This window comes from Lycorma delicatula, chromosome 4 (assembly GCF_047948215.1).
Source record: "Lycorma delicatula isolate Av1 chromosome 4, ASM4794821v1, whole genome shotgun sequence".
Classification (NCBI taxonomy): domain Eukaryota; kingdom Metazoa; phylum Arthropoda; class Insecta; order Hemiptera; family Fulgoridae; genus Lycorma; species Lycorma delicatula.
This window is the reverse complement of record NC_134458.1, coordinates 134,546,308-134,572,569: the sequence shown is the minus strand read 5'-3', so window position 1 is coordinate 134,572,569 and position 26,262 is coordinate 134,546,308. Positions and strand designations below refer to the sequence as shown.

The 26,262-nt window shown below is 28.9% G+C and overlaps 1 protein-coding gene across 1 annotated transcript in view; it reads right to left on the bottom strand.

Annotated features, from left to right (window-relative positions):
* Positions 1–1,470: 1,470 nt before the first annotated feature.
* Positions 1,471–26,262, bottom strand: part of LOC142323884 (syntenin-1-like) — a 44,115-nt gene continuing 19,323 nt past the window's right edge. Inside the window, exons 2-7 of the mRNA XM_075364196.1 lie at positions 23,366–23,426; positions 20,669–20,890; positions 13,607–13,732; positions 8,381–8,616; positions 4,972–5,235; positions 1,471–3,238 (exon numbers count right to left, since the gene is read on the bottom strand). Coding sequence (XP_075220311.1) covers positions 3,184–3,238; positions 4,972–5,235; positions 8,381–8,616; positions 13,607–13,732; positions 20,669–20,890; positions 23,366–23,416 — 954 coding nt within the window. The 5' untranslated portion in view covers positions 23,417–23,426 and the 3' untranslated portion in view covers positions 1,471–3,183. The remainder of the gene's footprint in view (positions 3,239–4,971; positions 5,236–8,380; positions 8,617–13,606; positions 13,733–20,668; positions 20,891–23,365; positions 23,427–26,262) is intronic.

Below are 26,262 nucleotides of genomic sequence, written 5' to 3'. Positions count from 1 at the left end.
AACTTAGTTGTTCAATTTAAAACAAAAGGTGCGGGAAGCTAACCAACAGGATTTTTTTTCTCCGTGAAAACGCACGACCTCACACAGCAAACTAAACCACTGAAAAGTTGCGACGATTTTGTTGGGAAATCTTCAAACATCTGCATTACAGTTCAGATCTTGCACCAAGTGATTATTTAATAATGGTTTGCATTGCAGACGTTTAAAAATGATGAGGAATTGCAAAACAGAGTAATTATTTAAGTGGTTTAAATCACAGGCGGGAGAGTTCTTCAGTAACAGAATAATGAAGCTGGTAACCCCATATAAAAAATGTATTGCAGTGAAAGGTGAATACGAATAAAAATAGTATATATATATATATATATACATTTTGCTATAATAAAGTTTTTTCTATTTCGCTTATTTCAATTTTTATATCAAAACAGCCCTTACTTAAAAATCATGTCTTGTATATTTTAAAACTATCAAATATAAAACACCCTGAACAAAATTATCAATAATGATAAAAAACTGTCCAATAAATTCAGTTAAGATTTGGTTCTACGACATCAACATAATCATAAATGTTTTCTTCACTACAAGATCTTCAAAATTCACACACTAATTATCAATTTTATTAAAATCACATCCATTAATTATAAATAATCTAGTATTTAATAATTGGAAAGATTCTAAAAAAGAGAGAACTAAATGTAGAAACATAGGAAACCAAATGACAGATTGGTGGAGGTGACACGTGAACATCTTTTCTTTTAAATATTATTAGTTTAAAATTATGTAAGAAACTATTGACAGCAGATTACAGCAGTAATAATAAATATCAATCATAAACCGCAGGGTGTACTAAGTAAAGCAAGTTGAAATCACAATGTATGAGTTACCATGAGAAAAGCTATTTTTATAAGATCATAAATATAGAAATGAATTGGTAAAAGGATTAGGATTAAAAGCTTTAATCAACATATTTTCTTATAATTCAGTTCATAAAGCACTGACTAAATCATGCCTACTAGAATATATCCTTTTTTATTAAAAAAATACTGATACAAAACAGTTCAACTTTAAATGGCATTGATGGCAAAGTTCATTTAATGAATAATGAATACCAAATACATAACACGTGACACATCTACAAGCCCACTGGTAGTGTTTATTAAACAACTTGCCAGTTTATTAAATTTGGCTTCAGCCATTGGCATCTTATTCTCATCTCATATCCTTAATGTTCATGATGTTACTCCCTGATACCTGGCTATTGTTAGGCAATTCCAAAGTTTGCATTAACATGCACAAAAAATGTCAAATCTTAACAAAAATTCACACCCAGAACCTTCTAGATGATGGATGAAAATGCACACCATTCCACCAGAGGTTGTCTAACAAAATAATTAATCAAATAATTTTATGGGACATAATAAAGAAACAAAAAAATTAAAAAGGATACTTTAAAATAAAAATTTACTGAAATGTGCTGTATATTCTTTTATATATATAACAATTAATATCAAATATTTTATAAGCATATCATTTCATCAAATAAAGTTTTTTTTTAAAATTTAATATTTAAAAAAATAATCAGTACCTTTAAATTCAATTTATTAGCCTACAAAGAAGTACGTAACTACAGTAAAAAAAGAAAAAAAAATCACAATCACAGTTACATTAACAGACTTCATATTTCATAGACTTTTAAATATAACTGATTAAACAAAAACGTAACATTTTCATTAACAATAACTTATAATCATCATTTTTATAATAACTGAGTTTTACTAATATGTGGTCAAGATTATTCAGTAACGATGTATCAGTCAACCAACTTAACAGTATATTGACATAATGATAATTTTTTTTTTTGTCAATACTGCACTTGAAATGCAACATTAAATCTTATTATACTATAAAGAACAAAGGTTAAATTCATGATATATAATATACAAAATGAATTTTCTTAGTGGCATAATTTTATATTCTTTTTCTTTTTTAATAAATATTGTTTATTGTTTATGTGTGTATATATGTACATATATATATATATATACATACACACACACACAGTTATTGTATCAATATACACTGCATATTGCATCCTGCAATATACAACAGTATAAGAAGTAAACATGAAGAAGCCAGCAGACATGGATTTCCTATGAGTCACATCAAATCTAACAGAATATAAAATTAAGTTATTCTCACAACTTAGAATGTTTATTTATTAAAGGCCAGCAATCCACTGAAGGTATTACTTAACTAGACTTGACATTCATTATAAATTCTTATTTCTTAAAAGAAATAAGAGCAAAGTACACACAAGATATTGCACAAAATAACACTAGAAAATAAATAAACTGCCTTCAATTTTGCTCATGGTTAATATTAAAACGTTAAACTAGTACACTTCATTTACTTGAAAACAATTAATATTCTGTACTTCAATAACAATAAAATTTGAAAAGTATATCAACTAAAGATTATTTTAAATTTTCCCAATAAAAATATGATTAAATGGTAAAAACTAACAGTATAAATATGATCAAAAAGATAATAAACATAAAAATTCTACCCTTCTCTATTACTAATCATACAATTGACTCTCATAAATATATTTTATAATAGTAATAATAATAATCATCATTATACAACAGTCAACTTTGTTATATTATTCTCTAATAAAAAATTTTAAAACAAACAATACATACACACATATATTAAGTGGTGCGTACATGAAAAACTATGATACTTCAGTGCAAGAAATAAAATTCTGAATATAACAAGTATAAAAAATTATTCCTTATTTAATTTGTAAATTATCTTAATATATATCATATTAAACCTTTATTTATATAAAATATAAGACTAAAATCACTAAAAATAAAACAACTATCTTCTTGCATACGATAAAACTAATATATATATATATATATATATATATATTTATTTATAAATGGCAGCAATAACGAATATATATATAAATAAAATCATTATTCAATAGCAATTCTAGAAAAAGTAACACAATAAAATCATACACACAATTTTATATATATATGTAAAGAAAATATGAAAGCTACTGATAAAATAGTAAACATAAAATGCTACAAAAATATAATTAAAATGGCTAATAATGATAGTAACATAAGCAAGTAAAAAAATTGATAATTTATTTTAGATATCCGTTTCTTCTTAGATGCATGGTACAGAATGATCCATTGACAATTTTATTAAGTTTAGATTCATCCTAAAAAAAAAATATCAATCAACAAAATACAATTGCGATTAATGTTAATATAAAGAATAAAATATAATAAATACCTGTATATCGAAAAGCTTAATAAATACATGACATAAAAAACTAAAGAACACTTAAAAATGAACAATTACCAACAACTGTTTGAAATTTGAATTTCTCCTTTTAAAGGAATTAGCAAAAGTACTTTTTTCTTCAGCAGAGCATCTATACTGCCGTTAAAGCTGCAATCTTAAAAAGCGTTAGGAAACCCCTTTAAGATGTAACACAATCATATATTCCATCTAACTTGTGTTTGTTTAAAAAGTTATTATTTTGCTAAATTTATTAGGTTAGAAAAATTTTATATTGTTCAAGCGTGGTCATCATTGTTCATCAAGCATGTTATCTTAGTATTTATACTCTAAATTTTCATACTATGGTTATCACACAATGAGTATATATCCTGTTTCTATAAGGTGATTTGAAGAACTTAATTCCACTGTGTATAGTACCTATGTGTACCTTGTATCTGTGGCCAGTTTGTCCAATGAAAAAGTATATTTGTTTTATATTTTGGATATGGTGAGGTCAAAAACGTTTAGTGAACTACTGTGTTCACAATTCTGCAAAGCATAAATTGGAATATAGTTTGCTGCACTCAGATACAAGGAATACATAAAGGTACAACAAACAAAAGTGAAATGAACTTAACTCATAAACGCAGGATGCACATAGCCCATTAAAACAATGATCTTTGTATACTTCAAAATATGAAATTTACGAACACATTAAAATTGATAAAATCAACATAAAAAAACACTACGATTAATATAAAAACAATATGAAATTTATAAATACTAATCTACAAGGGTCATTCAATAACTACAGAGGAATGACTGTAACAAAATTATTTATTCAATGATAATGAAACTAAAATTACTTTAAAAATATAATTTCTGGCTACATTTATGTACTTGTTTTCTTCTTCTGTGAGTTTCCTTATTCCAGTAGTAAGAATGGCTCAGTACCTTGGTGACTGACCCATTCTTATACTGCATTCTTGACCTTCTCGTTTTTTCTGAACTTGATACCACGTAAAAATCTTCGACAGGACCAAATGAAAAAAAATTTAATGGTGCAAAATCAAGACTGTAAGGTGGATATGACAATAACTCCCGACTGGCTTTTGAATAGCTTCCAGTTTCTTTTGAGCAATACAGGGCATGCATTATCAGAAGAATTTCATCTTTTGAGAGTGACCCAGAATGTTTCTTCCTTAATGCAAGTTTCACTTTATTTTGCAGCATTTCATATTAGGACTTGCTGTTGATTAAATGTTGTTCTTCGAAATAATTACAAGAAATAGGGGTTTTATAGTTACAAAACACAAAACATAGTCAGCATCACTTTACTGGCTTTGAATTTTTTCCAGCAGAACTCTATGTTTCCAATCCCTACTCTAATGTTTGGATCGTTTTTAATATGATGGAATTTAAGATTCATTACAAGTTATTATGTGATCTAAAAAAGAATTATTTTCTACTATAAACTGTTGTTTAAGTTCCAAACACATGTGAATTCAGAAAGTTTTCAGAGGGCTATTTGAATGGTAACAACCAGACATACAAGAATTTTAAGGGCCACAAATTCTAATTTGTAATGGATAACTTTTATTAGTACAAGAATAAACACTAAAATATACACTTACATGTAATTATATCAACTACTTAAGTAATACTTACTTTTTGATCATATGTTTGAAAATAAAAGATGGAATAATTGTCACAGTAACCACTTTTGGAGCAGCTTCAATGATGGCAGATATTTCCTTATCTTTTAAACCCACAACATTCTGCCCATCAACTTCTAATAAATGATGATCTGTAAGTAAGCCATTTCTACAAGATGATGAATCTTTCACTAAACCAATAATTTCACCATTCTTAAACTGGAATCCAATATGACCAATGCTATCCTTATGAAGAGTAACTGTTCTTTCAAATGGCCTGAAAAATTAAATAAAAATAATTAAGAAATATAAAAACACTAAAATAAATAGTTGTAATCCAATTTGAAATAACATTTCAAATGTTATCATTTGAAATGTTATATGTTAAATGTTTATCTACACGTCAAATGCGTGTAGATAATTTAGAGGCAAATTTCTAGACTTTAGCTCTGCATAAACAAGAACAATCTACTCTCTGGATGAATAATAATTATCAGCTGAAATATTTCTTATTCAGATAGATCATGCATTTTTCAAAAGAATTAGATCATGCATATGACAAAACGTTTACTCAAGAAAAAAAGAAGCGTCATATAAAAACTCTTGAATTCAAAACTTGTATACAAAGAGGTACATAGTCAATGTGGTATTTGAGGTAATGCTGGTATAAGATTCAGTATAACGTGCTGATTTGCCAAGTATTTTTACATTGGACTCCACAATCATTTTTTCCTAAACCTACGCAAAGATGACTTATATCTAACAGTTTCTATTTATGTCTACTACAATATAAAATGATTGGCCAAATGAAAACAGATCTCTTAATCAAGCTGAGATGGTTTTAATTATTTTCAGAACCATAATCTGTATTTACGGTGGGAATTACGTTTTTCTATATTTAATTTTTACAGAAAGCTAATCTTGTTGAATTATAACATTAAACACAAACTATATATATTATTTCTAATATATTTATATCTATATATTTATAATATTTCATTAAAATTCTACTTCAATAACCATTTATTTTTATTTATAATGTAAACATTACAGGTAGGATACAACAAGCAGCTAGTAGCTTGGCGAAAGTTTACCGCAACAATAACATAAAAACATATTATATTTTTTTGAAAGCATTAAACCAGAATGGTAATGTTGCAAGGGCTCAGCACTTGCATAGCAGTATCCTAATATTTAAGGCCATCAAACTACAAAATATAACCCATTAAAAAATATTAATTAAAATATATAAAAATAGTAAGAAGTCTATAAGTAAACAATGCAACTCTTAAATCCAATAATCACTACTGGAATTACTGTAAATCTTTGCAGTATTCAGATAGAGGTGGTGAAGTGTTTTTTTCTTTGAAGACCACTATATTAAAGTAACATGAATTTTTACAAAGCAACTGACATTTTGAAAAATGAAGTGATTATTGAATCCTTTTTACTTTTAGGCCAGATCATAGTGACCTAAACCAATGTACCAGGTAATTCACAAAGAACTTTAAAAGCGTATAAAAATTTATTGATAACTTACAGATTCATATGAGGTCTCATTTCATAAAAAAACATATCAAGTTTGTACCCAACATTCACTTTGGTTCGATATGTGACATACATCTCACCTGACGCTGATTTCATTCCAGACTGTAGCCAACAAGAAAAAATTTGTAACCATCAAGAAAAAATCTAGCAGGGTCAAATCTGGGAAATGAGGTGGCCATGCAATTGGACCTTCACAACCAACTTACCGACCTGGGAATAGAGTATCAAGAAAATCTGGGCTTCTAGGGGATAGTGAAATGGTGCCCTGCCTTACTAATTGTAATGGCATCCATCTTGGTCATCACTGTCTCAATGAGGAATTAGACAATTTTAAATCATGTCCAGATATACCGTTTACAGTTGTCTCCTGGAAGAACAGGCTGTACAGACTTTGTATAGATCACAAAAAACATTGACCTTAGGACTATCATGAATGTGCTGCAAAGTTCAATGAGGGTTTTCACTAGCCCATATTCAGCAGTTTTGGGTGTTCACCTTGCCACTGATGTGAAACTTTAACTCATCATTAAAAATTACATTCTCTAAAAATGTATCATCTGCAATTCTATCCATTATTTCCACACAAAACTGCAGCTGAGCAACTTTATAGTCATCAGTAATGTGATGGACCATGGTTAGTTTGTATGGCATCAAGTACAGTCGTTTACATAATATATACCAAACAGTCGTTTGTGCCAGTCTCACGTGATGCACAGAGTTGATTTATTCAGACTATATGCAAAGCTTTCTCAGAGTAATAAATAATAATTTAGCTTAATTTTTGCTGTAAGGAAATGATATGTAAAAAAATTTGTACTCATAAAAGCTTGAAATCAATAATAAGCAAATTAGAATGTAGATCTAATAATTCTGGCTGAATTTACAATCAATTTTTTTTACTGCTTTTGTTATAATTTTTAAAATGCACAAGTATACTTTTAATTCCAGAAAACCTTTGCAAAAAAAAATTGATTATTTTTTTTTTAACAGAAGCAAATAACATATTAATTTATGCAAAGTCAATACTAATACAGTTCGTTCCTGGATAAAATAATATACTATTACATCCTTAAGGATCCATAGCACATTAAACTTCCCAGAATAGCATTAAAACTGTTAAGGTCTATCATCACATAAAAAGAGGTAAGGTATTTAAATGATGCTAAAATGATAGTTTTTTATTTGTATAATCAATTTAAAGTTACATTTTTAATATATTAATTTTACATATAATTCATCAGGTTGTTTCAGGCATTTACATTTAAAAACATTTATATTTAACAGATTAACACTGGTTTAATGAAAACATTTGATCTAGTGCAACGAATACTCAGTTTCAAACAAGAAATATTTTATTCCATGCAATAATTACAATTTATAAATAACAAGCTATATAGGGAGGATTTTTTCTTTTGTCAATTTGAATTTTTTTAAATTTTTTTGCTACAATTCTCACAAATTGTATAATTCTTTAACATCACCTTTAAAAGTCATCAATAAAAATATTCTTCATATCTGAATTTGTTTCATGAACAATATTGGGGCAGATATTTTTATCTAAAATGTGACCATATGGTTAACCAACTTAATTTTGACATCCATCAAACAAAGACTAGAGCAAAAACAAAAATGGACATCAACAATTACCAACTAACAATCAGTTAGGTACTACACATACTACACACATGAAGTACTGGACATATATTTTTGACTAGTAATTTTATGAGTATTCAGAAGAGAGTTTATTTGAGGGCCCATGTCACCAAATACATTACATTAAAACACAGTAGAGTACATTATATTAAAATGTAACTGAAAAAATTTAATAATAATAATAATAAGCACAGTGTAAATGAAAATAATAAAACAATTACCTATCACGAACAATAACTTTAATTCCATTAACATCACTTTTGCGAAACAACTCATGAACTTGATCTTTAGAATGCCCAGCAACATTTACACCATTAACTTGAAGTATTTGATCACCAAATCGAATACTACATAGAGCAGCAGGAGATCCTTTGCTCACCAGGCACACAAATATACCACTGTTTATAGCAACTAATCTTAAACCAACTTTTCCAGATGCATCCTTGCATAGAGTAATCTGCATGCACATAAAAAAATACAAAATAGAAAACATGTTCATTAAATTATTTATGTAACACTACACAAACATAAAAAAAAAATTAGTAATACTAAAAATGACCTAAACCAATGTTTTAAAGACAACTGACACATCAGGCTACTTTATCTTCAAGATATTAAACATTAAAAAACTTGATTTTGATTTCTAACATATTTGCAATTATCAAGTTCTTATCTGAATGGAATACACTTAACCCTTTGTAACACCAATAATCAATGACATTAGAAGATTATTTGGTCCAAGAAAATAAGGCCTAACTAGTCAAAAATATTATGCAAGAAATTCTTACAAGGAAATAGAAGATTGATGATTAAAATTCTCTCCATCAGACTGTAATATTTATTTTACTTTAACTACTTAATTACGCACTACATATCATCTACTATTAAAATGAAACATTTATTTTTTACAAGTATTTTCATAAAATTTGGAAACAATCTATATAAATAAAAATGTAAATGTTCATTTGTTCAAAATCTTAAATCTCCGAAAGTTCTTCACCGACTGCTTTGAAATTTTGACACAACATTGCATTTGAATACATATGTGTTTTTATATACCAACTATTTATATGCCTAAGATGTCACACCTTTGACAAGTAAAAACATGCTTTTTTTAAAAGAACAGTGGTATCTATTGAATGTAAAAGCAACACACGCTATACTAAATATTTTACGATTCCATTTCAATGTTTCCGATATGTGTGTCTGCTATAAACTAAAGAACTACTGGACCGATTTATGCGTGGGGGAAAAAGGGACAAATGAAGAAAGGGAGAAAGAAATAATGTGAATATACTTCAGAAACTCCCAAAGTTCATTAAAATTAAAAGACTTTGCCTGATAACTTCAGTTCAAAGCTGGGATTAATGTATTACTTACTTTTTCTGTTTAGCCTCAGGAATCACCATAAGGTATTACTTCAGAGGATGAATAAGGAAGATTTGAATGAATGTAAATGAAATGTTGATCTTGTATAGTCTCAGGTCAACCATTCCTCAGATATGCATTTGATTGAAACCTAACAACCAAATAACACCGGTATCCATAATCTAGTATTCAAATCCATATAGAAAAAACTTCCTTTACTAGGATTTAAACCTTTGAACTCTGACTTCGAAATCAGCTGATTTGTGATGACAAGTTCACTACTACACCAACCCTGTGGGTTATTAGTGTATTAGTATTGGACATGGAAGATCTTTAAAATAAATCCATTTGTGGCTGCACTTCTTTTGCATCCACAATTACAAAAATGGAAATGATACAGCAAATCAAACAGACCTTAACAATCTTAGAATAGATCCCAAGAAGATAAAGCCAAAACCCTGCCTATTAATAATCCTTAGCAAGAAGAAAGCCCTTGAAGCAAGTTCGCTGAAGATTATATAGTAAAGTATGGTGAAAAGTGGTAACAGTTCCTTAATGTATTAACTAGTCACATATTTAAAAATACGATTTTCCATAATCATACAAAATAAAACTGGTTTAATAGCAGCTCTAAGATAACCTGCCTTAAATCAACATGCATTTTTCTTTTTTTCACTGGAAAGTGTGCAGTACAGCATTGCGTATTTTATAGATAGCATGCAGAATAATCTGACATGCCAAATTTTATAAGCAAACAATGAAATCGTTCATTAAAATAAGTTTTCTACTCAAGTTACATGGAAAAACTTATAATGGGGTAAAAGTGGTCTCCTATACAAAATAAAAACTATTACCAAAACCAATCCATTTGGTAAAATATAACATCATCAAACATGCTTAACACGTCCACTGCGTATCACGCGGCTCCCGCGTGAGTGTGGTTGTCCCCTGCAGCCGGGCCACACGGCTCCCGCATGAGAGGGACTATTCCATTCCTTGGTCTCCCCTCCCTTGCCGGCTGCAGGTATAACATCCCAACCTTATGACGCACTTAGTTAGTGTCCTACCTTTGCACTGTGAAAGTCGTAGCGAGTTTGTGTTAATTTTTTTGCATTTTTTTTGTGATCAAAGTTGGCTTTGTGTTTTCTGCTCCAGCTCTTCTTTCTTCAACAACATAAAGGTAATTTCTTCTCATAACACTTATCTAATTGTAGTTTTTATCATAATAAATACAGTATGTGGCAAAAAAAAAAAATAGCATCCTTTCACACGTCAAGATTTTTAATTTTAGCACATAATAAGTTGCACAGCCAGATTTTTGCTTATTTTTTTTTACTTTTACTTTCCTTTCAGACATGGCTGATAATGAACCATCAACTTCTAGGGGTCCTGAACCAAAAAAACGCCGATCGGCTGAACCGAAAAGGGTGTACACAGAAGAAGAAATTCAGAAAATTATCGAGGATTTGGAGGATTCTGATGAATCCTCCAAAGACATGGGTCTTTGTTTGGACCCATGTTTTAGGTTATACCATAAGTATAAGTAGTTTACGATTTTTTTTTTATGTATGTACAAATGTAATTATCTTTTAGAGCATTATAAATGAATTTTAGTTGTAAGATGTTTGAAATTAATTTTATGTAAATACAAATTATAAAAAAAATATACGCAAATTATAATAAAATATTTTAACTTTCAACTTATTTTTTTAATTCACCAAGAACCACTAATTTATCAAAAGAAAGATTCGAATAGAATTCTGGAAATAATTACGTATAACCAGTTGTTTTTACACTCACGCGGGAGTCGTGTGACTAGCATACCATTAGCAAACATACATTGATTTCAAGGGCCGGGCTGGTCACGCGGCTCCCGCGTGAGTTATATAATCTCGATAATACGCATTACTATACCGAAAATCATTTTAAAAATGTCAGGTAGTATTTAGTCCATAACAGTAGAGTAGCTTTACTAAAAAAAAAAATCAGCACGGGAGTTCACACTAGTGATTGCGAGAAGCAGCGAACGTGTTAAAAACAAACAAGATTTCTTCCCTTTTTTGAAATCAAAAACATACAAAGATAAAAAATCAGCAGATTACGAAGAAAAAATATAAACGCTTCAAAATTAAATGCTGTTTAGTTTTTTTTTATATGTAAATTAGTACCATTTTATAAAAAAACCTTTGAAAAAATTCTGATTACCCTGTAAAAAAATTACCAGTTTAAGTTTCATAATATAACAATAATAAATGATATCTTTATTAACATTATATTACAATATCACATAAAAAAACTTATTTGATAACTTTAGACAATACTCCTAGTCCCCAGACTGTTTGAGAAATTAAGGTTTTCATAATTCATCAAGTTTTATAATATTTTGAAGGAATTTCCAGCTGAATTTTGGAAAAACAAAGCATATTTGACATTTTTCAACTGATATTTATATTAAAATAAATATCTTTTTATTATAAATAATAAAATTTCATTTTATGAAATGTCAGAAAGTAGATGCATTTTTGCAGATTGTCTGCCAAATTCGACCATGGAAAACATTGTACCTAGTTCTTCAATTTGTGCGTACTAGGAATTTTATCAAAGTGATTAGAGTATTAAGAAATTTATAAGAAGATACCAAGTGAGCAATTGGCATAAGTCAGGACTGAGAGATTTAGACTGAAGCAGTCCAAAGTTTAAAGAGAGATTTAGTCTAAGTAAAGGAGAGATTTATAGTTAAAACAGCGTGCGTTCTGAGTCCTCTTTTGCTCTTTTATTTTTTTTAAATGACAACAATGTTAATATTTATGAAGAAACTAAGCATTAATGGAAAAATAATAATTGTTAAAATAGAAGTATAATGTTACCTAGGTGCCAGATTCTTGATCTGCAAAGCTAATGCTAACTTCATACATATATATATAAAAAAAAACACAATAAAAAAGCTAAAACTTATTATTTTTACACTAAATTGCTCAATTATATGTAAACTGACACCCAACTGCAAAATAACTTCCATAGTACAAAAATTGTTGTTACAAAAACATAAACAACCTTCTCAAATTTATTAAGCATCTTGGAAGAAGGTCAATGTTACAACGAATTTTAATTTGCAGTGATCCTGGGCCAAGTAAGATATTTCTTGGTATCATATGTTTTCTGGCAAGTTTCTCCATATTCATAATGCAGTTATACTTCTGTTATAATTAAACAATAACTTTATAGCTAATCCAAAGAGTTGATGGAATAATGCAACAACTGATAGAAAACATTGAGGTTTAAACCATATTAAAATTGTTTTTCAATTATTTTTGTGCAATAAACTTATTAAAAGAAAAAAATATAAACATTACACATATTTACATATAAAAAGTACCCTATTTTTCCTAGTAATACAATTTTAACATTCCATATGTTAATGTTTTGATTATATAAAAAATGAGTGCATTTTAAGAACAAAGTTTTATCTCCCATTTCAGAGTTTTAATTTTTCTTGTTTTGAGATCCAATCTCAGTTCTCAAAAGCGTCATCTGTGGAGCTACTACTCACCGTGTGCATTTTAAAGCAAGTGTCCTCTTTTCTAACAGATGACCAAGATTCTCTACACTTTTAATGCTGATTCTTCTTTCTTTCATAACCCTATTTCCAACCCATTGTTACATTAAATTACTAAACTACATATTTACTACATTACTGACATTAAAACAAACAGTTAAGTGAAAAAACAAAAGAAAAAAATTTTAAGAACAAGATTTTCTATTTTAATAACAAAGGCACCAAAAACACTACTTTTTTAAAAATTCAAGAAATAGTGAATTAAAAATTTAGACTTTTTATGTAAACTGGTGTAATAAATTTTTAAGACAAAAAAAAATTAATTTTTTTCATTAAGGAATGAACCAAAAGAGAAAAAAGCAGTAACAATCCTTACAAAAGTTTCATTTGAAGGAGATTTCTGTTGCATATGTAAATACACAAATGTAAAGAATATCCTCTTATCGTGAAATGACAATGCAGCTATATTTTTTACACAACAATAACTAAAAAATACTGAATTTTATCAATCAATGACAATTACCTCTCGTATTCCATGTGTAACTTCAGCTCGCTGTAAACCTAGAGTCTGTCCACTTAATGGAGCTATCATACTATGTGCATATCCCCTTGATTCATGTGCAATAGTGGCAATTTGTGTATTATTAGACTGCAAAATAGAATTAAAGGATACAAATGTATAACTATAATAAACATTCTGTATATCTTAATAACTACAATTATTGTCTTTCAACTGTAACAAAACAATATAACTGAAATAAGAGTTAAGTAAGGCTGAAACAACAAAATTATTTTTTTCTTAATTTTGGTCAAAATCTAAGATTTAAATGTTATAATAGAAAAATATGATGTGGACACTACATGACTTCCTTGTAGACCTATTAAATTACATATACACATTTTTTTAAAATGAAAAGTATATAAAATTTTATTTCATTAATAACTTCTGATATTTTTTCTTACTGTTATTGAATTAATATTTATTGTAAAAGTTTTTTTATGATCAGAGGTTAATAATTATTAATAAATCAATTATTTAAATTAAAAAAAAAAAAAATTAAAAAGATAAAAGGAGATGAAGTCCGATTTGAACTGATGTGCAAGATCAAAATACATTTGCAAAATGCATTTCCCTCGCAAGATCAAAATATTTTATTAATTAAAATTTTATTTAGCTATAATTCTGGAACCAATGAAAATAAATACCACTTATGATATATCGTTGAAAAGCTCTCACTCAATGAGGGCTTATTACTGCAGTTAACAAAAAGTCCAAAATCCACATTTTTGAATTCCTAAATCCAAAATTCAGTCCTACAATCAAAATTTCAACATCCTACGGCTAATTGTTTTAGAGTTATGCAAGATACATACACACATACGCACTCACGTATGTATGTACAAACATCATGCCAAAACTAGTCAAAATGGATTCAGGAATAGTCAAAATGGATATTTCCATTGAAATCTGAAAACCAAAATTTTTCACAATCATAATACTTCCTTTACTTCATACAAGGAAGTAATAAAGAAAATCAGTCTGATTGAAACCTCACCAGTCTGATGAATCTGACTGAGGAGGTTTTGAGGAACAAATTGACTTTCCACAAAAATAAGAGAAGGAAATAAAAGTTGTAATTAACAATCACCTTAAACTTAATCACACATCTTAAAATTAGTTGAAAGATATTTAATCTGTAGCCAGAAAATTATAATATGGGTTGCTTTATTGGTTTCACTCGTAAAAATTACTAGATTTTTGACAATGAAAGAATGTTACCAAACGTAATCTTTAACAATGAAGAGTTAGGTCCAACCACAATTCTAAATAAGTTAAAATAAAATTTATACAACGAATGATCAAATAACTGTTTGTAAAGCAGTTTCTCACTTATCATTGTAAAACAGTGTTCAGGTTAAATGGATAATTTTCTGCTGTATTAGTCAATCTAAAATTTGCATTCCTCCTGCACTTATAATTACTAGAAAGTGAATGATAACAGATAATTATGAAGGTACTCCTCAAGGAACATTAAAATTATTTTCCAAAGCTGATTACATGAATAGCAATTTATCCATCGATCAGCCTCATCATTTTAGTGATTTTGCTGATGATCCATTCTTTCTAATTTTAGAAAATCTTTCACAGCACTCCTCCTTACAAGCCATTATTTTGTGTGAGAAAATTGTATAACTTCTTTCACTTCTAACTCAAGTCAAACTGAAGAACTGATACAACTAAAAAAGCAGGGCATTTTCTTCAGCTGTGAAGATTTTATCAGATACAGTCCAGCTTGCAGAAATTTAACAAAAAAAAATTTGTATAGCCTACCTCTACTTTGGTGAGACCAAGAAACATTCCATCCAAAACTGCTTTCTCATTCCAATATCGGCAAAATTAATCGGATTAATATTGAGATTCAAACTGCTGAATTATCACAAGAAAACAGTCTATAAGTTGGAAATATGTGAATGAAAAAATAAACCTTAGAAGTCCAAAATACCATCAACTCTAAAGTAAAAACCTTAAAATAGAGAGAAAAGAAGAAAAAACTAACTATGCAAAGTAAATAAAAGCATTAAAATTTTTCTAATAAAGCATTTAGATTTTAATATCAATCCAGGATCATCAATTTCTACAAAATCATCACATTTGAATGGGGAATATGACCTGCACTATGACTATGTACCATGTGAAAAATACTAAGAATGAAGGGAATGTATTGTTTTCATGTAAATGGTATTTATTCCAAAAAGAATGGCTAGTCAATTAATTTTATTTTTGGTTAAACGATTGAATTTGGTTGAATGAATTGCAGGTTTTGAAAAATACCAACATGTAAATTTTTCTCAACTCATTTTTTCTTAATCACAAAATTTTTTTATATTTGACATTGAAAACTCAATAATCATACCTATATTCTCAACAAAAATAATAAACATAAATGAATGAAGAATAATCTAATCAACAATAAACATCATAATTCTAATTTTAGGATTAATTCATGAATGAAAAACAGGAATACTAGAATGAAGAAAATAAATTTAAATAAAGGAAAGTAGTTAAAAATAACATTTATTTTGCAATTAAGAAGTATTGAATAATCAATCTTTCTTAAATAACAGAGTAAAGAAGTAAATTTAATTACAAATATATTTAAGACCTAACTTAAGGAAAAATCCTTATACTCAAAAAAATAAATTAGCTAAAAGAGGCTATGTTTTTCAAATTATGTTACCTAATTATTTACTTTTGTATTCAATTCTCTTAATGTTGAAAATAAAATTTTGAAACAGAAGTAGTTTAGCTAAAGTGCAAAACTTTTCTTTCACATCAAGTCAAGCCATTAAACAAATTTTTTTTGATGAATTAAAAATACAAATGTTTATTGAAATTATAAATTTATTATAAAAATGTAATAGTTCGCTGTATACATTAAAAGAAAAAAATTTTCCTTAAATAAAATTTAAAGATAGGTGTTCTGTAATACAAGATCATCATAAAAGAATGGTGGGGGTTTCAGTAGCTCAAATTAATCCATTGGGACATTTTGAGAAATTATGTTTGTAGTGCTGAAAGCCTCTACCAGAGACTTTTTGAAACATGCATTTTAACAGTCTTTATATATTGTTGCTGAGGAGTCTCTTCATTGTTTCTTTGTTTACTTCATTTTCTGTTTAAGAAAATATAGTACGTTTTGTAGCATGCCAAACTGAACTCAATAACTTTATTTTATAAGCAGTTCCTTGTACAGTATATAAAAAGAAGCCATCATATCAAAACAATATATATAGTGCTGATTCAATCGGTTCAAAGAGCAATATTTGTTTTCGAACAGAAATTGCCTGAAAGGCCTTCATCATCAGGTGAAAGGATTGAACAAATTAGATAATATGCCATCAGAAGTCCTAATAAATCCATTGCTCATTAATGCCTACAAAACAACGAAGAGTTACAATACCAAAAATAATAGTTTATAAGTTCTGTGTAAAAAATTGCACCAGTATACAAACAAAATTCAGAAACTGCAAATAATCTTCTAACAAAGAGAAATGTTTCTGGTTTGCTGTTGAAATTTTAGACAAAAATCAGTGAAAATAAAAAATCATTTTTAAATATGTAATTTTTGCAGATGAAGCTACTTTCCATCTTAATGGATGTGATAACAGAAAAACGATGTTTGGTGTGGTATAATGAAAAATTGTGTAATTGGACCATTTTTTAAAGAAAAGATACAAGATATCTCAAGATATAATTCCACTAATAAATAGAAATGTTTATCTTCATGTTTTAAATAATTACAGTTTTCCTAAACTGTATATGATTGAAAATGTATATAAGTCTACTTCCAACAAACAGGTACATCCCATACGTGCATTCATTAGCCAGACTTTGAATTAAAGACAGATGGAAAAGCCAAGAAGACCCTATACACCTTGGCCTCAAAGTCCAAACCTAACCCCTTGAGATTTTTTCTTAGATGAATGCATTGAAAAATTGTTTACTCACAAAAATTATATGACCTGAAATATTTAAAGGAAAGAATTAAGATAGTTATTACAACTGTAACAGAAGATATGTTATATCAAGTATGGAAAGAAATCAAATATAGATTGGATATTTTCAGAGTGACAAGGAATATTAAGTTATATATCAAAATTTATTGGTTTGAAACAAAATTATTTAAGATGAAAAATCTGACAAATAAAATAACTAAGTATTTTTATTTAATTCATCCTTTATACACTATTCTTTAATAGTGGCCTGTGTATTACAGAAAATAAAAAGTGGAGATTTAAAAACATAAGTACATCTCTAAGCCCACCGGGTTGGTCTAGTGGTGAACGCGTCTTCCCTAATCAGCTGATTTGGAAGTCGAGAGTTCCAGCGTTCAAGTCCTTGTAAAGCCAGTTATTTTTACACGGATTTGAATACTAGATCGTGGATACCGGTGTTCTTTGGTGGTTGGGTTTCAATTAACCACACAACTCAGGAATGGTCGAACTGAGAATGTACAAGACTACACTTCATTTACACTCATACATATCATCCTCATTCACCCTCTGAAGAATTATCTAAACGGTAGTTACCGGAGGCTAAACAGGAAAAAAAAAAGAAAAAAGTACATCTCTAATACTTTCCAATCTGATTTTTTAGTATATACCCTTGTCCAAAAATATGTAAAATCTTGCTCAACTAGGAGCTTAAGAGTAAGCAATTGAATAAATCAAAATATTTTAACTCGCTTAGATTTTAGAATTACATAAGAAAGTAGAAATTCTGAACTCAAAAGTACGGGCTGATAATTAAATATTACATCCAGGGTATTTCTTTATTTTCCAGTGGTTTCTACCACTGGAAAATGAAGAAAAACATTTTCAAATGGTGCAAAAACATTTTCAGTTTATGAAATTACTCTAATTATATCATTGACTTTATTATTTCAACTCAATATCTCATCTATGTAACTTAAATCTCATACTTAGGAACTACAAGAATTTATACAGGATCAAATACACAGAACATGAGATACAGGACAATTGTAAAAGTTCTTAAAGTAAAAAATTGCTATATATCAATAAAAGTGTGCATCTATGTGTTCTTATTTAATACCCAAATGTTGCTTCACTTATCTGACTGTTTCTGATTTACATCCTCCCACAGCAGCTGCAAATTTCAATCTAGAAAGCTTGTATTTTCTAAAATTTAATATTAAATGTTACAATGTGACATTGCAGAGGATACTGTTGTCATAAATTTTAGAGGGGTATATTTTCTTTGAAAATTATGATGGCCACATGAAGCAGTGGCTTCAGTGGTATGAGAATTTCCAGAAAAATAAAGCAATCTGATTCTTCACATGTTACTCAACAAACAATTATCCACGGAATGACACCATATGACTTCAGCAAGACAAAGCTACAACCCTAGCATAAGAAAATCAAATAGATTCTTACTGTTGCATATAAGAATCTTTATTCTTGACTTATTTTTGCATATTTTTCTTTAAATTTATACTTACCTGAAAGCCTGGATCTTAATCTACAATTCTACATAATTTCTGCTACATGAAGCACTTGCCATATCATGTAATCAGCTTCTACATTCCAGCTTCACAGAAATCTGCTGCACAAGAAGACAAGCATGGTTGAACAGTTGTTTTGATGTCATCAACATCAGGGCACTGACTGCCGAGGTGCTGCTTTAAATGCAGGAACAAGTGGCAGTCAATAGGCACCAGGTCAGGACTATTGGTGGGTGAACAATTTGTTCCCAGCCAAATGACGCAATGAGTAATGTATGGCCAAGCATTGTCATGAAGCAGCACGACTCCCAGTTTGAGCACACCATACCTTCTGTTTTGGATGCATGACACACTTTAGTCAAGGTCCCACAATATATCACAGCATTTATAGTTTCAAACAAAGGCAAAAAATCAACAAGCAATGAGCCCTATCTACCCTAAAACAGAGTGCAGGTGATTTTCTGGGCTGACATTACTTACTTGAGACGTTGAGATGTTGAGACGCTCAACATCTCTCATGTTGAGCGTCTCTATTCCATGGACTTTTGTTTTGTTTCTGCTGTAATGCAAGTCATCCATTCCATGTCCCCATCAGTCTCATCATCAGTAACAATTTGGCTTAAAACTGATTGCCTTGATTGTTTTATCTCATGAGAAAATTCAGAGCACTAGTTATACATTTGTTATTCTGTAACTCAGTCAGCATTTTTGGTACCCAGGATGAGTACAACTACTGATAATTTAAGCATGCTGACACAATTTCATAAAGGACGACACTTCATAACAAAGGAAATTCATTACACAGTGATGAACTTATAAACTTTATATATTCTCACAAACTTTTCCACTAACTATCGACACCAGTCATCAATAATAACAGACAGTTGGCCCACTCCACTCCAATCATGTATGTTTGTACAGCTGTCTTAAAATGCCCTAACCCATTTTCTCACCATTCCATCAGACATAGCATTATGCCCATACAATTTTCTACTCTGTCGAATTTCAGCTGCTTCTGTACCTCTTGCATTTAAGAAACGAATTATAGCACATATTTCACAATTGGCAGCACTGTTTACAGTCATAAGCATTTTTAACAGATGTAGGAAACTGTAAACAAAGATTAACACGCATAGGTAAACGATGATTAAAAACCACAAAATGGTATCTGTAGCAAGTCAGTAGATGTAATTAACTCAATGCACACATTCAAAACTGCACCACGCTGCAGTGGACATGTCAAAATGTACTTAAAGATACATACCTCATATATTTACATGTTACAAAATAACAAAGTTCATTTACACATCTACTATTTCAAGCAAATGTAATTCCTGTGCAAAATAAAACTAGGTCCAGCATCAATCAACTTACATGAGCTATGAAAACTGGTATATTAAATGTGGTTTAAATTGTGATAATTTGTCATTACATCACATTCTTTAAAGCTGCTAATCTCTAAAACATTTGGGTAAAACACAAGTCAGCAAAAATAGTCAAACTTTAAATTAAATCAACATATATATAGAATTAAACTAAACTTATTGAACATAGAATACCTGATTATTTTGGGGCATGTACTCTGGCATGTTTGCTGCGATGACAGCAGAAGATAATTCAAGACCCATGTAATTAGATAATTCTGGATATAAAGATGAATTTACTTCTGGAGAAATAGGATAAGGTAAAGAAGGTGTATATGGAGGTGGTGCAGAAGGTTCTATGGAAGGGTATAAAGGAGCTGATGATGTCTGATGTCCTTGAATCATCCTCAACTGGACCTGGAAAAATATACAATAAAAAAACAAATAAATATTTTATTATTCTTGTATACACCAATTTTTGTATTCTTATATACACCAATACTACCTTCAGGCCTTCAGTGCACATCAGCTTGGCAAGCTGACACGTGACCATATTTGGGTTAAAGAAGGTGATAACTGTACAATTTGGTCAATATGACCACAAACAATCCATGCCAGGCTTACTGAAGAAGTGAGGTGTTAAGTGGTTTCCCATTGCATACAGGATTTGAAACAGTTTATGAGTGCAATTACTATTAACAGTTGTTTCCTTAAATAACTTTTTACGCAAGCAATCGACCAACTCAGAAAATATTAGTTAATAAAGAAATAAATTATAAAATAGTAAGTACTGCAACAATACAAGAAACAATTACATAAGTACCAGACATATTTAAATTAGTATGTTCTAATGAAGATTCAGGAAAAGGCACAGGAAGGAAAAGGGAAATTGAATCCTTTCTCAGTTGCTGGTTAACAGATTTAATATAAAAAAATTAAAAAGTTCCATATAAAGGTAAAGGTAAGGATTTTAAAGCTATTTAAAATCTTAATCCATGATTAATGTTTTCACAGGGGTTCTTTTACAACTTCTTTTGATTTTTTACCCTGCACATATATATATAATTTCACCTTCGACAATTTATTTTTTTTGGATTCTGCAACTAATAAATAATTGTACTAATAAAAGGCCTTTATAATCTATTCGTTCAATAAATCAGATAACTGATAAATTTTTTGTCTTAAAAAATACTTCAAATCCTTAACTGTTTCTATATAGAAGTCAAAAATATATGAAGATAAGCTAACTTCAAGTTCCTAGTATCATCCTCAGCATGGATGATCTAGCATAGTTCAAACCTACACCACCTACTGAACTAATAATGAGGAAAACTAATCAAAAATAAGGAAAAGGGTGAGTAGTGGTAGTAGTACCCAATGGGACAGATAGAGATAGTATCATCCATGGGCATTTACTTTTAATTTCACGATTTTAAAACATCAGAATTTAAATAATCAAATAGCATTACTTTTTTTTTACTTTTACTAAAATTTTAGGTGAACTTTTTAATGAATTTCCTCACTCGGAACTCGTACATTATTACATCAGACAATGATTAACAATCTTATTTTTTTTGTGGTAAAAGATATTTACTTGTAGCACTTTTATATACCGCAAGTTAAAGTAAGATAAATTTAAACAAATTTAGAATTATGGAAAACACCAATTTCACTTAATTCTTTAAATGAGAAGTGTTATCAAAGTTTATCTTACTTCTCTTATCTAGATGAAGGATGATTTGTACGACAAATTTTTCTATTGTGTACATTATATATCAGACTTTCTACGACGCCAGGACATGCTATTTTTTGATAACTCAACAGGCAAAGAAATTAGTAATCATATATATGATAATTTAGAAATTTAATAATAAACTGCAGCAATATATGATTAAAATATGAATATAAAAAATGATTTTTAATTGATATACACTAACTACTTGTAAGATAAATTAAACATGTAGATAATGAAACATGTAGATAATGAAACATGTACAATTCAATAGTAATGAACTTTTCAAACATTCTGCAATCACAAATTTCTCACCTGAATCAAATTCAAAGTCTAAAAATGTAGCTGTGAATGTGAAAACAAAAATCAGATAAAAAAAAATCAGTCACACAAATCCAGATTAAGTTATTTAATTTTCAGTGAAATTTATTATTTAATAAAATAAATTGCATCTTGTACAACCAGCTAATAATTTTATTTTTCAAATATACTTGGAAAACTTATTAAATACATGTATCATTAATAATTCCACTCTTTTCAAAATTTAAATGAAAAATGTAACACTTGTTTCTAAATTTAACACCTAAACTTTATCTAACAACGCACTTCATAACCAGATATGTTATTTATCAACCAACATATATAGTAAAATTATTACTGCATCAAAACAATTTATTTAACTATTCATACTTTAGTCAACAATGTAATGAAATAACTGGATTTAAAAAGATAACAGCGGATCTTGTATTTTTAAGTATTTAATTAAACATTACTTTTTGGACATTAGTAAACAAAAATTATAAATTCATATTCACAGATTGGTATTTTAAAATAAATATAAATATTAATTTTAAACTGTTATTAAAATGTTATCTCTGATAAGTTCTTCAAAGGTTTATAAATATACATTTTCCATCCTCTATTATTAAACATTTTTTGTATTTTTATTAGATCTACCAACAAATAATATGAAAAATCAAGATAATGAATTTACAAAAATATTAAATATTCTTTATTTATAATTAAAATGCTAATATTCAAACAGTTATTCCTAATTCATCTGAGCTTAAGCAATGAGATCTTAGGTAGTTAAAAAATTAAAATTACTTCAAAATATACAAATAAAGCAATAATTAATAGAAACGATTAAAGTTTAATACCTTTTCCAGCTGATCCACCTTCATATCCTCTAATGATGGATACAAGGACATCTTGATAAATCTGAAATCAAAGAAATTCAAATAATAATAGTTGCCAGACTTACTACTATCTATAATTTATTTTTTTTTAATGAAGTAATAAAGCAAGAGCTCGTAAAAGATAAACAAACACCTACAATGACAATACCCAATATGTACATTTTAAACAGAATATTAATCTACTACATGAACATTATTATACAGATAAAGTACAGGGAAATTCTTATTTTCCTCCTAATAACATGTCTTGCAGCACTGATTGTTCTGCTATAAATCATAATCTCATATCTGCTCCTTTGAAATAAATTTCAAATAAAAAGAAATAATTAAATAAATTTCAAGTGACATTGTTTTCTCAAATCAGAAAGTATGAAGAAACCCCAGAAGTTATTTATAAAATACAGTAGCAAAACAGAGGAGCTTTTGAATGGAAGCAAGGGATACAAATAGATTAATCACTTTAAAAAAAGGTAGGATTTATCTTGGCAATGAACATGAAAAACAAGAATTCCACTTCAAAAAACAATGACAATACAAACACCTTTAAACAAATGATTCACAATATCACAAACTAAAGTTGATGAAGTGAGGTGAAAATATAAAGCTATGGCTTGGCATTTTCAATCGTCTACTTTAAACCTTCAATAATACTGCATCTGAATTCCATGCCACCTGACAGACATTCACAAAGAGAATTGTTTGAAAATTTCATAGAAGCTTTAGAATTAAGAAACATTATGAAGATGAGGAATTATTTCTGAAGTGAATAATAACATTGATGAGACTTAATAATATGCGAATAATAAAATTTTGAACCTGAGAATAGCGACTAAGTTTAATCTGAAAATATCCTTCATCTGCTAAGACAAAAAAAAATTCAAAACGCATATCTGCAGTAAGTTGACGCTAACAATATTCTAGAATATAGAAAGTAGTTTTTTTTTTTTTTAATTCACACATTAATGTGAAATTACGAATAGTGTAGATTACTTTGAGCTACTGCAATTGCTGAAGGCCAAAAATTTTCAAAGTTAAACTTTCAAAAGTTGTAATTTTGCTTCAGATAACACTTGACCTCATATGGTCCATAGAACAATCCTTTGCCTTCAAGATCTTAGTTTTGAGCTGCTAGACTACAGTAAAGGTCCAAGATATTTCACTTTTTTGACCCAGTGAAAGAAGAGCTGCAAAGAACTCGTGGATCAATTTTATTCCGATGAACATGTCATGGGAGCAGTGCAAAATTGGCCAGAAGGAAGTTTTTTCCTTCTGGAAGAAACCAGAAGGAATTCAAAAGTTTCTTAAAAGATGAGATCGAAAGTGCATAGATGTAGGCAGGGATTACGCTAAAAAAGAGGCATATTTCATTTATGTAAGAGCATATAAAAAATATTTTTTTTTAAATTCGCTTTATTTTTGTTTTACCCTCTTAATTTAACCCATATTTCCTACAACCACAAATAAGTATAAAATGAATTCCTGGATGTATTGACAAAACTTTCAAGGCTAATCACAAGTGTAAGAAGCAATAACTGACAAACTATTAAAAGTAAAGAGTAAATGCTTTGCTGTTGGCTTCATTGTTGATTCAGCTAATCAGACAGCTATTCCTACAAAATTTAGGAAATTATTCTGCTCTATGAGCAAAACCTTCACTCTGTTCACCACATGCTCTGGGAGTACAATGAACATCACTACTATCAGACAAAGCAATTCTGATTACTGCCACTTGTACCTCGGACACTTTACACCCATAAATATATGAAATCATGAGTGGTCCCAGAACTTCACAATTTACTACAATATATATATATATATATATATATATATATATATATATATATATACATATATATATATTGTAGTAAATTGTGAAGTTATAAAGCACAAAAAAAATTAATGCCATTCCTTTAATTAATTTCACTTTTAAATCAAACAAGAGGGAGAGTCACAAACACTTCATTAAAAGCAACCGGCTAAGGAAATGTAACCTCTAAAATAAAATATTGTACCTTTCGCTCCAATCTACTCTATCAATAAAATATTTTACAAAATACTCTCCCTAATAAGTTGAGACACTGGACTTGCTTTATCAGCGAGTAATTAAGTTCAATACATAGCCAGTCCCTGTGGTGATCACCGTGATACATTTTCTTTTAGAGACGCATATCAACTGAGATTTAGTGGTTTTCCATACTGGTATACAGCGTACAGAGTGTTCATAAATTATTCAGCACATTTTAGGAGTTAATAAAAATATAACAATGCAATGTATTTACATGCATGTTTTATAATTGAACAAGCATGTGTTTTATAAGTCATTTCAAGCAGTTTTATTTACATTTACTAACTTTGAACAAGTTCCACATGAGCATCTTTTTTGGCGTGCAAATTTCTAGACAATATTCAGTTTCATACCAGATATTAGAAGAATATCTGGAATCACTCCATTAAATCAATGCATGCTAAACTGCTTTGTTCGTTTTCTATTAACCCCTAAAATGCATTGAATAATTTATGTTCACCTTCAATGAAAATGACTTCAGAAAATAATTTGACTCACTTTCCTTAACAAGCATGGTGAAGGACATTTATAATCATGAACAGCTACACTATTTCCAGGAATCACTATGATTAAAAGTTGCCTGAAACCACTACTATGGAACTTAATAAAAACAAAAAAAAACCAACTGAATCTTAAATGACAGTGAAAAATCAAAATAAGATAATACAGTACCTAACAACTCTTTTATATTTAACTGCTTTCCAACATCATAATTTCTAAACACACAAATTTAGAATTATTTTATTATGTTGCTGGTAATTTACCTAATTCTTAATTTCTTTATTCCCTTTAT